General features: G+C 47.2%; 1 protein-coding gene across 1 annotated transcript in view; it reads left to right on the top strand.

Annotated features, from left to right (window-relative positions):
* COL6A3 (collagen, type VI, alpha 3) overlaps positions 1-12396 on the top strand; it is a 64099-nt gene that overhangs the window by 35175 nt on the left and 16528 nt on the right. The window contains exons 13-35 of the mRNA XM_009329627.1: positions 68-146; positions 498-643; positions 2046-2138; positions 2574-2627; positions 3642-3713; positions 4684-4710; positions 4828-4872; positions 4971-5024; positions 5207-5269; positions 5677-5742; positions 6423-6476; positions 7129-7164; positions 7673-7735; positions 8040-8102; positions 8814-8876; positions 9555-9617; positions 10391-10441; positions 10981-11016; positions 11122-11184; positions 11336-11398; positions 12042-12074; positions 12182-12218; positions 12326-12337. Coding sequence (XP_009327902.1) covers positions 68-146; positions 498-643; positions 2046-2138; positions 2574-2627; positions 3642-3713; positions 4684-4710; positions 4828-4872; positions 4971-5024; positions 5207-5269; positions 5677-5742; positions 6423-6476; positions 7129-7164; positions 7673-7735; positions 8040-8102; positions 8814-8876; positions 9555-9617; positions 10391-10441; positions 10981-11016; positions 11122-11184; positions 11336-11398; positions 12042-12074; positions 12182-12218; positions 12326-12337 — 1336 coding nt within the window. The remainder of the gene's footprint in view (positions 1-67; positions 147-497; positions 644-2045; positions 2139-2573; positions 2628-3641; positions 3714-4683; positions 4711-4827; positions 4873-4970; positions 5025-5206; positions 5270-5676; positions 5743-6422; positions 6477-7128; positions 7165-7672; positions 7736-8039; positions 8103-8813; positions 8877-9554; positions 9618-10390; positions 10442-10980; positions 11017-11121; positions 11185-11335; positions 11399-12041; positions 12075-12181; positions 12219-12325; positions 12338-12396) is intronic.

The following is a 12396-nucleotide window of genomic DNA, read 5'->3' as shown; positions in this document are numbered from 1 at the left end:
TGTGGTGCTCAGTTGCTGACTGAGGTTAAACCATGACAGTCCTGACATAAATTTGTTTTTCTCCCAGGTCATAATCCATTTCACTGATGGTGCAGATGACTCGATAGATCAGCTGGAGGCTGCTTCATCTGCCTTGCATGCAGAAGGTAACTTTTTTACTCTTCAAGGCAGTGATTATAGTCCATGTTAACATGTGGCCCATTTTACCACCATTTCTCATGAATCCACCAGCTTTTGATAGTAATGAATAAGGATTTCATGATTTCTAGATGCACTTGCTGTTCTTCATTGCCTTCCTGTGATATTTAGCTACCTTGCTGGCACTTAAGTGTGTGGGTAACTTGCACTGAATGTGCTTGAAGATGCTTGTTCTTGATTGAATAAGCTCTGTTTGCAATCGAAGAGGTGGATAATGACCCGTCCTTACAGGGGAGGGTGTGCAGGCTCTGCAGAGCACCTCGCCCCATCACACAGCCCCTTCTGCTTCCCCCCCTCAGGTGTCAGCGCTCTCATCTTCGTGGGGCTGGACCGAGTGAGCAATTTTGACAAAGTGATGCAGCTGGAGTTTGGTCGTGGGTTCACCTACAACAGACCTCTAAGAGTTAATCTGCTGGACTTGGATTTCGAGCTGGCAGAGCAGCTCGTAAGTAACTTGGCACAGGCAGCAGTGCCTTGTAATGCTGGAGGAAAGCCGATGGCTGGATCTCCTGCGGGGCTGAACCGTGGCTGAATTACACCCTCTTGGCCCTGGTCCTCTCCCCTCCCTACCTCACGTCAGCTCTTTTTACAGATGCCACAGCAAATAAAGTTAAGAGCAGATCATGGTGCTGCCTGGTCTTGTACCACTCCTGGAGAAGCTGTACTCCAGCCAAGGCTACAGTGCATTAAGCACGATGGGATTAGGTCAAATGGGGTGGGATAAGATGCCATCAAAAGCTGCCATGCCAAAAAGCCCGCCCTCCACCTATATTTATACCGTTGGGTTTTTTTAACCTTGTGGGTAATGCACTGTCATGCCTTGTCAGTGCTAAATCTCTTGCAGAAGCACTGCTTTCTAGGTTTCTTTCCCCGAGCTGATACACTGCCTGTATTTCAGACATGCTTTTAACAGATGAAGGAGTTATCCTTTCTTCTTCATAGATTTACTTCCCTCCCGTGTATGTAGTCCCTCTCGAGTTTGTTGAGTTAATTTGGTATCAACCTTGGTATGTCCAGTTCCTCCCAACTTCACATCTGCTACCAGCATCATTAAGTTCCTTTTCCAGTAGATTTAATAAGATTGGGCTTAACCACTGATCCATGTGGTAACCTTGCTGGGCCCTTCTCCGCAAATCAAAGTGCAGCTACTTGGGAGTGAACCTTGGTTTTTGGCATAAAAGCTGGTCTTCAGCCCATCCCCAAGTAATTCAGTTGCCTAGGAAAATCCTTTCGAAATGTAAATGTGCAAAGCTGGCAGGAAACGTTTGTAGCCAGCAATGTACTTGGCAAAGAAAGTGTTTTTTTTTCTTTCTATTGGATGATGCAAAACCAAGCTGTGATTTCTCTGAATCTGTATTTTTCTTTTTTTTCCCCCCTTTTTCCTCTTTTGCTGTGTGCTCACAAATTGTTCTCAGCCTGCAGGTTGCTGGTGAGCTACTCACTACAATGACTTTCTTGTGGCCTATTCCACAGCCTGGATTTGTTTCTTTGGAGATGAGATTGCTCTCTTCAGTGACAGGCACTGCTCTGGGGACTGATCTCCTACTAAATGCTCTCTACAAATTCTGCCCCCTGTGGTTCCCGTTTAAACCCTTGCCTCTGATGTCCAAAAGATAATGTTGACTGCTGCTTCCTAACCACGCAACCTAACCAGTCTGCCAACACACACCTCTTTCTCCTGCTGTCATGAGTGGTTCAAGGCAGAGACACCCCAAAATGCTGCCAGACCGATGCTATGCTTGGCACAGAAGCAATTGCACAGACTCGAGGGCTTGCAGGAGTTACGGTGTTGGGGCCCTGCCAGGTTTCTAACACCTTCCCATTATGTCATGTACTTTTTGCTGCAGGACAACATCGCAGAGAGGATGTGCTGCAAAGTCCCATGCAAGTGCTCAGGGCAGAGAGGGGACAGAGGTGTGCTGGGCCCCATAGGACCAAAGGTAGGTCATTTCATCTGGGGATGAAGGGTCCCTGTGCAAGGTCAGTGACCACCACAGTGGTGATGGGAGGGTGATGTGCAGGCTGCATACGTTGTAACGGGTGATGCTAATGGGAAGGTCATCTCCACTTACCCCCCATTTTAAAACTGGCCCTGGGCCATGCACAACGGTTAAGAGCTGCTCTTCTTCCCTTTCCTCACAGCCTCTGTGTTGTAAAACAACCAATAGGGCAGGGATGAGTGACTGGAAGGAGGGGGTGAAGTGTCTTGTGAAATAATTTAAGGATGTCAAAGGGAGGTGGTTTCTCTCATAAACTTGTTTACACAGATGACCAAGCAGCTGCTTTGTGCAAATCTAGGGAAATCTTGAATATCAATTTAGAGGGAGATCACAGAACTATGAAAGAAATGCAGAATCCTCTCTGTTGTCTTCTAGGGTGCCACGGGTGATCTTGGCTATGGAGGCTATCCTGGTGATGAAGGAGGACCGGTGAGTGATTGCCCCTGCTCTGCACAGTACTGCTCAAATTAGGGACCTCACCATAGTGAAGTGTTTGGAGGCTCTTTCACTAAATATTTTCTGCTGGGGATGTGGGCATGAATTAGACAAAAGAGCAAGCAGAAGTTTGTGTTTTTCCCCACCTGATGGTCTGAGAGCTGGTCCCAGCTGCTCCTGGAAGAAGGTCAGTAAGGAGCTCCTTGAGAGCTGGAGAAGGCATGATGGGGGGAATAACTCCCATTATTTGATGTGACCCAGCTCTATTCCTGCTATTCCTCCAAGGCAGGTGGGAATGTTTGCAGCTGGTTCCCAACACCTGTGAGCAGGGCAGGGTGACTATGAACACAATAAAATCCCCAATGTCATTAAAGCTGCAGCCTATGCCAAAGTTATCCATACCGAATGCAGCTGAAAGATTTTAGTTAGTCCAAGAGTGGGACCAAGAAGGGGTGTTTCTATCCATCACAGGGGCAGACAACATGAGTCCCATGACTTCTTATTTCATGAATCCCACGTCACCCCTGGAATAAACAAGTCCCCACGCATCACGCCCAAGAGGTGAAGCCGAGGCCAAGGGGCTGGCGGTGCTCATCACTTTTCCAATAGCATGGGCAGGGTCCAAATGTTGCTGTCAGATATCGCGTGCGATGCAATGTTTTCCTGGGGCTTTAAGGTCAGGATGGGATTAGACGTCTATGCAGAGCTCTGAGGGTTTCATCTTGTCATTTTATTTTTGAAGGAGAATTTTCATAAAGCTCTCTCATAGCTGAGAGTTGGGGAAGGATGTTTCTCTCTCAGTGATGAAGACTTGCGATTGGTCTCTACATGAGGAAGGTTGTGGGCAGGAGATGTGGGGTGGCTGGGCGTTGACCTTTCAAAACCTGATGCTCTGTTTGCTCCTGTGCTTCCAAGCCACCTCCTGTGGTTGCTGATGCATGTGGTTAGCTGAAGAAACGCACTTAGCAGGCAAACCCTGACCATTGCATTTTCCCCTCCATGCAACAGGGTGAGCGTGGACCACCGGGTGTGAATGGGACGCAGGGTTTCCAGGGATGCCCTGGGCACAGAGGAACCAAGGTATGTGCAGAAGGAGCCTGCACAGAGCAGACCCAGAGTCCAGCTGGTGGGAGTCCACTGAGGGCAAGTCCTGCTGCTTTAGGATGTCACGCAACAGCCGCCAAGTCCACTCGAGTGGTGGTGTCCACCTGGCCAAGCACCAAGGCTTTCAGAAGGTGTCATGGCTTTAGCATTGCTATGAAAAGCAAAAGGGCAGCCCAGCGACCCAGGCTCAATCTGCAGACAAGGCTGATTTATTTTCTGCAGTCTGGCTCTAGGGGAAAGATGTGAGAAGAGAAGGATTTGTTCTTAACAGCAAGAAGTGGCATGTGCATGTCTTGGCCCAGGGCTGGGACTACGTGTGGATGGAAATCTGATGTTGGGGAGGAGGGAGAAAAGTGAGCCACGGCTGCTGCTTTAAAGAGGAATCTTGAGCAAATGGTTCAGGACAGCAGCCATGTCACAAGCCAGAAAAGGTGGTGAAACGTATAATATTTTTGGGAAATATTCAGCCATATTAAGGAGATATTTCCTACCATTTGCTCTGATGACAGGATCCTCTGGCAGGGAACAGAGGAGTGCATGAACCAAGCCCATTAGTTGCAGCTGAGATACTGAGTCTCTTTAAAAAGCTGTCCAGCCTTGGACAAAGCCACGGAAACTGGATCTGGATTCATATAAAAACGGGTGCAGGGAGAAAAGAAAGTTAGTGGAGAAAGAGTTGTGCCTAAGGAGTAAACTATTTTATTGGATCACCTGGCTAAAACCCACGACGCACATATTTCACCTTGGCATGAGTGTTGAGAACGGAGCTGAAGAAGAAGATTGGCATAAGAGAAATATGGGGCAGTTGATCCCTGGTGCAGCAAGCCCCGGGGTTGCCTGGGTCCTGGCTCTGGGTCAGCCACTGAGCACAGCTCCCCTTCCCCACCACTTCCCATGGCGATGAACCAGGCAAAAGCAGAGTAACTCCCTTTTCTAATCTCTTTAGGGCTCTCGGGGATTCCCAGGAGAGAAGGTATGGAACTATTTCCTCATGCCACAGCGGTGAGCGTGAGTGTATGGATGCATCGGTATCCCCCTCCCCGTTCCCCTTTCCCTTGGTGAGCATTTACCCCTTGCCTCTCTTCTGCAGGGCGAACTGGGAGAAATGGGTCTGGATGGCATTGATGGAGAAGAGGTCAGTCATTTTAATTGCTTTTCTCTTTATAACAAGATGATTCAGTGGCAGGGCCCCAATAGTGACAAATATTCTTCTAAAATATTTTTCTTTTGTAGGGAGACAAGGGTTTCCCAGGCTCTTCTGGAGAGAAGGGATACTCCGGCAGGAGGGTAGGCTTTTATCATGTTTACGACGGGGCTAAATGATGGTGAAAAGGTGGATTTGAGCCAGGGGAGGGTGGAAAGCCATCATTCTCCCCTTGGGGCTGAGGACCTGGGCAGAGGTGTGCGGCAGCAGAGATGCTTTCGGCAGGCAAGGGCTGCTCTCGCTAACTCTTTGTCTCTTCCCGCAGGGTGATAAGGGAATTAAAGGCGAACGAGGAGAACGAGGTGACCGTGGGCTCCGCGGAGACCCGGTAAATATTGCTAAGGCATCCTCTTGATTTTTCACCTACTTTCCACCAGTCCTGGGGGTCATCAGCAAGCATGCACTCAGGCTTATTAAATACCACTTGACAGTGGCAGGTCCAGTGACAAAGCAAGGACTCAGAGATGACATGTGGGTAACACATACCTCTTGATACCAACCTGTCAATCACTGTTCCATTATTTTAAAATTCCCCTTCTTCCTCTTCTTCAATATTATTATTTCTCAGTTGAAAAGCTGTGTCTGTCTGAAAACACCAATAATACTTCATCTAATTCAGTCAAAAAAGAAAAAAAGAAAAGAAATGTTGGTTCTGAGCTATAGCAGAGCAGTTTATAATGTCTGACTTTCATGCTCCACTTACATAGATGTTTCTCATTGCTGTATTGCTTTCAGGGAGATTCAGGAGCTGATAATACTCAACGGGGATCCAGAGGCCAAAAGGGTGAAATTGGACCAATGGTAAAGTTTCTTTGTTGTCTTTTGTTGTTTTTTTTTGTTTTTACAATAGGATGGGACAGAGAAAGGAAAAAAGATGCTGCCAAAAAGGTGCAAGTTTCTTAAACTCATCATGCCTTGTCAGATGGAATATTTTGCCACTAGAAAATGTTGTTGTTTTGCAACTAAAACTTTCTCTGGGAAGACATCAGCTTAGAAGATGTTTTGTGTAAAAAGTGCACTTTTTAAATTATTATCATTTTACAATGCCTTTTGGGATATTGTCACTGAAAACAACTTTGCACTTGGAAATTCACTTCATATGTTCTTGCGGGTTATATACAAAAGCAGAGAACTGTTTAGATGATACCAAATCTGAATGTCCTGATTCACCTGAAACTTTTGGAAAAAAACCCTACGTGCTCCTTGGAGAATTTCAAAACCCATTTGTTTTCATATCAGCTCAGTATAAAAATGCATCTTAAAATGTCAGAAGGCATTTCCCAAAGAATGGGACTGTCGGCTTGTGCTAGCTCAGAAGCTTGATGGAAAATCTCCATGAATTGTTAGAAGGATTCCACTGATGCAGGACTATCGAGTAATTTGTGTGAGAGTGCGAAAGGACCCATTTTTTGAGAGTTGAACCTCTTTTCCCAGTGCCTGCTCGTCTCAGAGCTCTTACTTGAATTTTGCTTTTCCCTTAGGGAGAGCCGGGACCGGTGGGGCTGGATGGCCAAGGTGGTGGAGTTGGGAGGAAGGTGAGCTGCCAGACCCGCGGTCAGCGGGGGCGGAGCTTAGATTGACAATAACTTTTTCCCTCCTGCCTTCCCATGTATTTTGTTTCACAAGCATCAGGAGCTCAACCTAAAAAAGAAAAAAGGGAAAAAAAACAAAACCTCAAAAGGAAAATGCCTGGTGGTTTGCTGGCTTGTATAGACTTTAAAGGTCTAACCCTGATTTTATTCCCATGCAAGTAACTCAGTGCTCAGATCAGTGGAGTTACACCTGATTTACTCTGGCATATGCATCTGCATTTGGCTGCTGGCTTTTAAAAGGCAAAAACCAAACTGGAGCTGGTGTAGCTGAGACGTCTAGGGATACATTCCCTGCTGCTCTGCTGCCGGCTGTCCCTCGGGGCACATGGCCCAGGGACTGTGGCATGCTCCTGCACACGTGAGGGAGCAACTCATGTGGTGGAGGGTTGGGGGATGCGGGGAAGGAGAAAACATGCCAAAGTTTGATTTCAGAGAGCTGGCCATGTGGATTTCTCTCTCCCTCTCTCCCCAGTAGTTTAAACTATTCAAACGTAATTTTGGACTAAGAGAAGTGGCAATACACGGATCTAAAAGCAATAGAGAAATGTGTGCTTACATACTTGCGTAACAAGTCTCATAATTTCTTTTTTTGCAGGGTATGACAGGACGAAGGGGACCAATAGGAGTTAAGGTAAGTGGTGATGGGGATGACACCCGGGGCTCCTGCCACACCACCGGCCAGGCAGCCACAGCACCCAGAGGGATGTGCCAAGAGACATGCAGGCTTTGCTTCTTCCTCTCTGCCTCCTCTCTCCTCCAAATTTCCCTCCTCCTCCTCAGGCTCATCTCCCTGTATGCTCCTTGCTGGACTCAGTGCAAAACCAGCTATCCACTTGCCTGGGGCTGCCCGTCCTCTCCAGCGTTCTCTGGTCAGATGCTTCATCTCTGCGTACTGCTGGAGCAGCGTAACAGGGCCAAAGCATAAAGGAGATTGATGCTCGTTGATTGCAGGAGCCAAATTACCCAGCCAGTACTGTGCTCATTCTCTGCTATAACCATATTCTGCAAAAAAACCCCAAAACTCCTGTTATTCCCTGCTCTTTATGCAGCTTTAAATGCCCTGAGATCGCCTTTTCCTCCCCATGGTGTTGTCCACGTCCCCCCATGCTAACCTGTGTTGTCCTATTTTGCACTTCAAGGGTACCAAGGGCTCGCTCGGTCAAGCAGGGCCGGCTGGAGAACAAGGCATGAGAGGGCCACAGGTCAGTGAGCTTACAGCAAAGTAAATGCTTTACCTCATGATGCTGTTGTGTCATTTCATCGCAGCCACTTCCTCAAAGCGTGTCAGCAGCAAGGACTGTCAGGATTTGGGTATTTTTGGGTGTGCTGTGGCCTGGCTGTCCTGCCCCAGGACATCAAGCCTGCCACTGCATTTGCGCCACCCAAGGTGTGATGTGTTTGTAAACCTCTTGGGCGCTGTAGCGTTTGCTTTCCCTTGCAATCTGGTGTAGCACTGGTGTTTCTGCCCATGTGTGTTGACACAGTCTCTCTTTTATCCCGGCACAGGGTCCTTCTGGCCAGCTTGGCACACCAGGCATAAGAGGAGAACAGGGCGTTCCTGGACCCAGGGTAAACCCTTCTGCTGCTTCTCAGCCATTGACCCAACTACGCTCTGCAAGAACATCTCGCTGAGCTAATAAGATGCAGCCCATGTGTCTTTCCATTCTCCCCCTCTAGGGCTCCAATTCTGTTTCACTCTCTTATAACACACTCTTCCAATATGGTTCTCCTCTCAACTTATGCTAAAGATTTCTTGATCAAGAGTTACGGAAGAGAAAGGGTTAAAAGCAACCACAAAGGGGTCAGGACTTCAGCATTTGGCCCATTATGGTTTGCGATCTTAATTAAAGAACATCCCTGAGTGACTGGCAGGGCATCCATGGTGTTTCAACCTCTGAAGCCAGAGCATGACCATCTCACATGCTTGCTGGGGGCTCCCCATGCATTTATTTCTCCCTCCTGCTGCATACCCCAGCAAGACTTCTGGCCATAAAGCCAGACACATCTTGCATTTCCCCATCCTTAGCAGGACTTTGCCCCTCCTGCTTACACCTCTCCCAGGAGGATTCTCTAGGGACAACATAAGTTGGTGCTGACATTTGCATTGAACTGACCTGGTCCTTCCTGACCATGAATTAGACTTCTGAATTTCCTAAGGTGCTTTGAGAGGCACCAGCCCTAGTAGTTAATACAAGATTTCTATGGTCACCCAATCCCCTAGTTTCTGGCACCCAGTTTTCTTGACACATTGCAACATGTCTCTCCCTGTTCCCATTCCAGGCTGGTGGTGGACCACCAGGAACCACAGGAGAGCGTGGCAGGATCGGTCCCCTGGGACGAAAGGTATGTCTTCACGAGCATTGGGCATCAGCAACTAAAACAGCAATGAAAAGCTTCTGGATAGGAGTGAGCTTAAAAAAATACTTGAGGTGAACCTCTTGGAGAGAAATTAGCTCGTTTTCACCGGCTTGCACAGTGTGGAGTAGAGCAAGGTCTGTGCTCTGTTTGTTTCATTAGGCTCCCATTTCATTGAACAGAGAGGCAAAAGTAATTGAGTAACTGAGATTCCCAAGTAATTTTCCAGAGCAGACTCTCAGCTGATGCCCACATGGGAAGATGGTTGTGCTGGATGTCTCCAGACCCTCTGTATGGTTTTATCTCTCCAGATTCACACACACTGGTTCATTTCCATGACTGCTCCACTGTCCATTTGCACTGACAAAATACCCAGAGCTTGGGAGCTTTTATTTTTGCAGTGTTTATAAAAAGCAAACACCATCCTGTGGTGGGAGCTGGCTGGTCTCCCATGTCCCATTGCTCAGCTTTCCTGAAATCACTAAAGGTCCAACTAAAGAACAAGCATTTTTTAGCATTGCTGGCAACGTAGGTCCAGTCATGACTTTCTGCTGCAAGGACCACTGCAGACTGGTCTATGTAAAGAAACCAGCGTTGTTGGGGTGGGAAAAGCTCGGAGTTGCCTGGAGTTCTAGAACATGCTTTAACAGATGCTCCTGTTTTCAGGGTGAGCCTGGGAACCCTGGACCCAAAGGGCCAAATGGACAGCAGGGCCCACGAGGAGAGATGGTAAGTGTGGCCATGCACTCACACCTTTAAGGATGCTGGGCTGAACCCTCTCCTGTGGCAAATGGGCCACAGCCCTTCGCAGTGGAGGGTTTAGCTCCCATATGGACTTTGCATCCTCCACAGTACAATATAAGAGAGGGAAATCAGCTTTGTCTTCAACTGGCACGAGCATAGCTGGTAACGGCAGTCCCTTCGCGGAGGTGAATTATATTCACTTGAAAAGTGGCTTTTAACATCTCAGAGATCACTCTGCAGGGCAGAGGCTGTCCAGAGTTGCTTGGCCTTGTCCTGGCTCATTGCATGAGGCATGGGTAAACATCCTGAGCTGACCCTGTGTGCTAGTCTGAAGTAACCTATAAAAAGGACCTATGGACTAAGTGAGTGCTTTCATGGGGCCTGATTCTCATTACTCTGTATAATGAGGAGCCAACTGAGGAAAAAATGGTTTGTGCCAAGCAAGGAAGGACAAGCTTGGGTCAGATAGAGCTATAAGTACACCCCTAGCATTGACTGACCTCCTAACCAGCTCCCCATTGCTGGCTTCCACTTGGGTTTTACACATTACGTGTGTATACTAACCAGATTTTAATTCAAATTTGTAGTTTTGGCACCACCTTTTTGTGCTTTTTTTTCTTGCAATAATTTCATCTATAGAAGGAGTTCTCAGAGGCCTGTGGCATCAGTGGGTTCTTTCTATTGATGCCATTGGATCTGTGAGGTTTAAACTATTCACATATGACCGCATATTAATGACTTTGGCTTTCCAATTTTAGGGTGACGATGGACGAGATGGAATTGGTGGCCCAGGTCCTAAAGGCAGAAAGGTAGGTGTATGCTCAGCGTGCCCATCTACCAACATGAGTTACCAAGGGCAAGGAAGTAGCCAAGGTCCCCAGTGCGGATGGGCAAAGGCAGAGCCTAGGTGAAGTCAGATACATATAGGGACAAAAACCAGGCCTATGTGTACCCTAGTGAGAAAATCAGGCAAGACTCTTCAAACTTTTCCCCTCTGCCTTTGTCTTGGTTTTGCCTGTGTAAATCAGCTTCTCCAAGGAGGAAGCATAATGTTTTTGTACCTTTTAGCCAAAGTGCCCCATGAATGTCTGTGGGACTTTGAAAACAATGCGCCAGCATCTCTGACAGCTCCTCTACAGTTGAAATTAGCCTTAGAGGAGCAACCAGACCTTAAAAAGAGTGGCTATTTGCTTTTTATTAATCATATGAGGAACAAAATTGCAAAATGAATTTGCAGGCTCTCTCTCTTTTTCCTCCATCATTTAATTCCTTCAGTTGTTACAGATCTGCCTGCAGAATCAGGTTCATTTTCTAAAACATACTCAAATAAACCTTTATGTTGTTTCAGGGAGAACGTGGCTTCATAGGCTACCCAGGGCCCAAGGTACGGTGCAGCCCATGAGCTATGCATTCATTTTCCAAGCAATGTAGCCGTTACCTATGGTCCTGTGCAGATTTCGAGCTACCATTTGTGTTTTTCCTCAACCAGGGTGGACCTGGTGACCGCGGTGGTGCTGGAGGCCCCGGCCCTAAAGGAAACAGAGGCCGCAGGGTAAGTTGGACCATGACACAATTTTTCCCTTCTGCATGAACGGCCTGGAAGATGTACACATCTTTTCCCCCAAGTATTGACCCACGTTCCTGGGAGTCCCCCTGCAGATGTTAATGGAGAGGACTTCTCTGCTCTCTCTCTCTCTCTCTAGGGAAATGCAGGAGATCCTGGGACACCCGGTCAGAAAGGAGAGGTTGGATACCCCGGACCATCTGTAAGTGTTCATTGCATTGCTGATGGAGCCTCTGGCTTCCCCCTGGAGAGATTCCTGAGGAGAAACATGGCTGTCCTTGTTGGTGTCAGGGGTTGAAAAATATGCCCATCACCATCTCCTGCTAATTTCAAGTTGGGCAAACTCCTGTTTATTTGTCCTAGATGTGTCTCTATAAATTCCTAACTAGCTGTTTATCACTGGTATCATTCACCCATGCTCAAACTGCAATGCAGGAAAAAGTCAAGAGACAGGCTCTTATCAGGCAGTAGGATTTCCCCTTGGCAATATGCCACTTAAAGCTCCTTCTAGGAAGTTCTCAGCTCTATATCATTTATCACCCTACACAGGATATGGTCCATGACCAAATCTGACTAGCACAGAGCACCCTAGAAAGGCCAAGGTGACTTGGCTTGCTTTGCACATGAACATAGAGCATTGTAAATGTCCCTTTTGGGTTTGGCCTCAGCCAGGTTTACTCCTCACAGGGGAAAACATTTCCTCCTGTTGCTGGAAACACAACTGAAAACAGGCAGGTTTTCCCTTAGCTTCTGCATGACCTGTAGTTAAATAATTATTCCAACTGGGTTCATGGGGCACCCTGAAAATACACATTGCACTCAATTTTACTTTTTTTTCTAAACAGGGACTTAAAGGTGATAAAGGAGAATCCAGAGATGTAAGTTGTGGCATCATTTATCTCCTGTTTTGAAATACTCTTTTGTTGGCTGTGTCACATATCTCTTCTTTTCCCTTTCTCCCTCTCTTTTGTTTTATTTTCTAAAGCAATGTGCGCTTGTGCGGAACATCAAAGACAAATGCCGTGAGTACATCAGTGCTTTGCTAATTCCCTGCCTCTACCCTTATATGCCCATCACATGACACGAATGGCACTGACCAAACTGCTTTTTTTCCCCATCTTTTCCACAGCTTGCTGCTATGGTAAGTCACCTTCAGTTCTTTAAACCCCAGCGTGACTTGTGCCAGAATTGTTTCTTTCC

Source organism: Pygoscelis adeliae, unplaced genomic scaffold (genome assembly GCF_000699105.1).
Source record: "Pygoscelis adeliae isolate BGI_AS28 unplaced genomic scaffold, ASM69910v1 Scaffold7, whole genome shotgun sequence".
In the NCBI taxonomy this organism is placed as follows: domain Eukaryota; kingdom Metazoa; phylum Chordata; class Aves; order Sphenisciformes; family Spheniscidae; genus Pygoscelis; species Pygoscelis adeliae.
The sequence above is the reverse complement of the archived record's forward strand: the minus strand, read 5'-3'. Positions and strand labels throughout refer to the sequence as shown.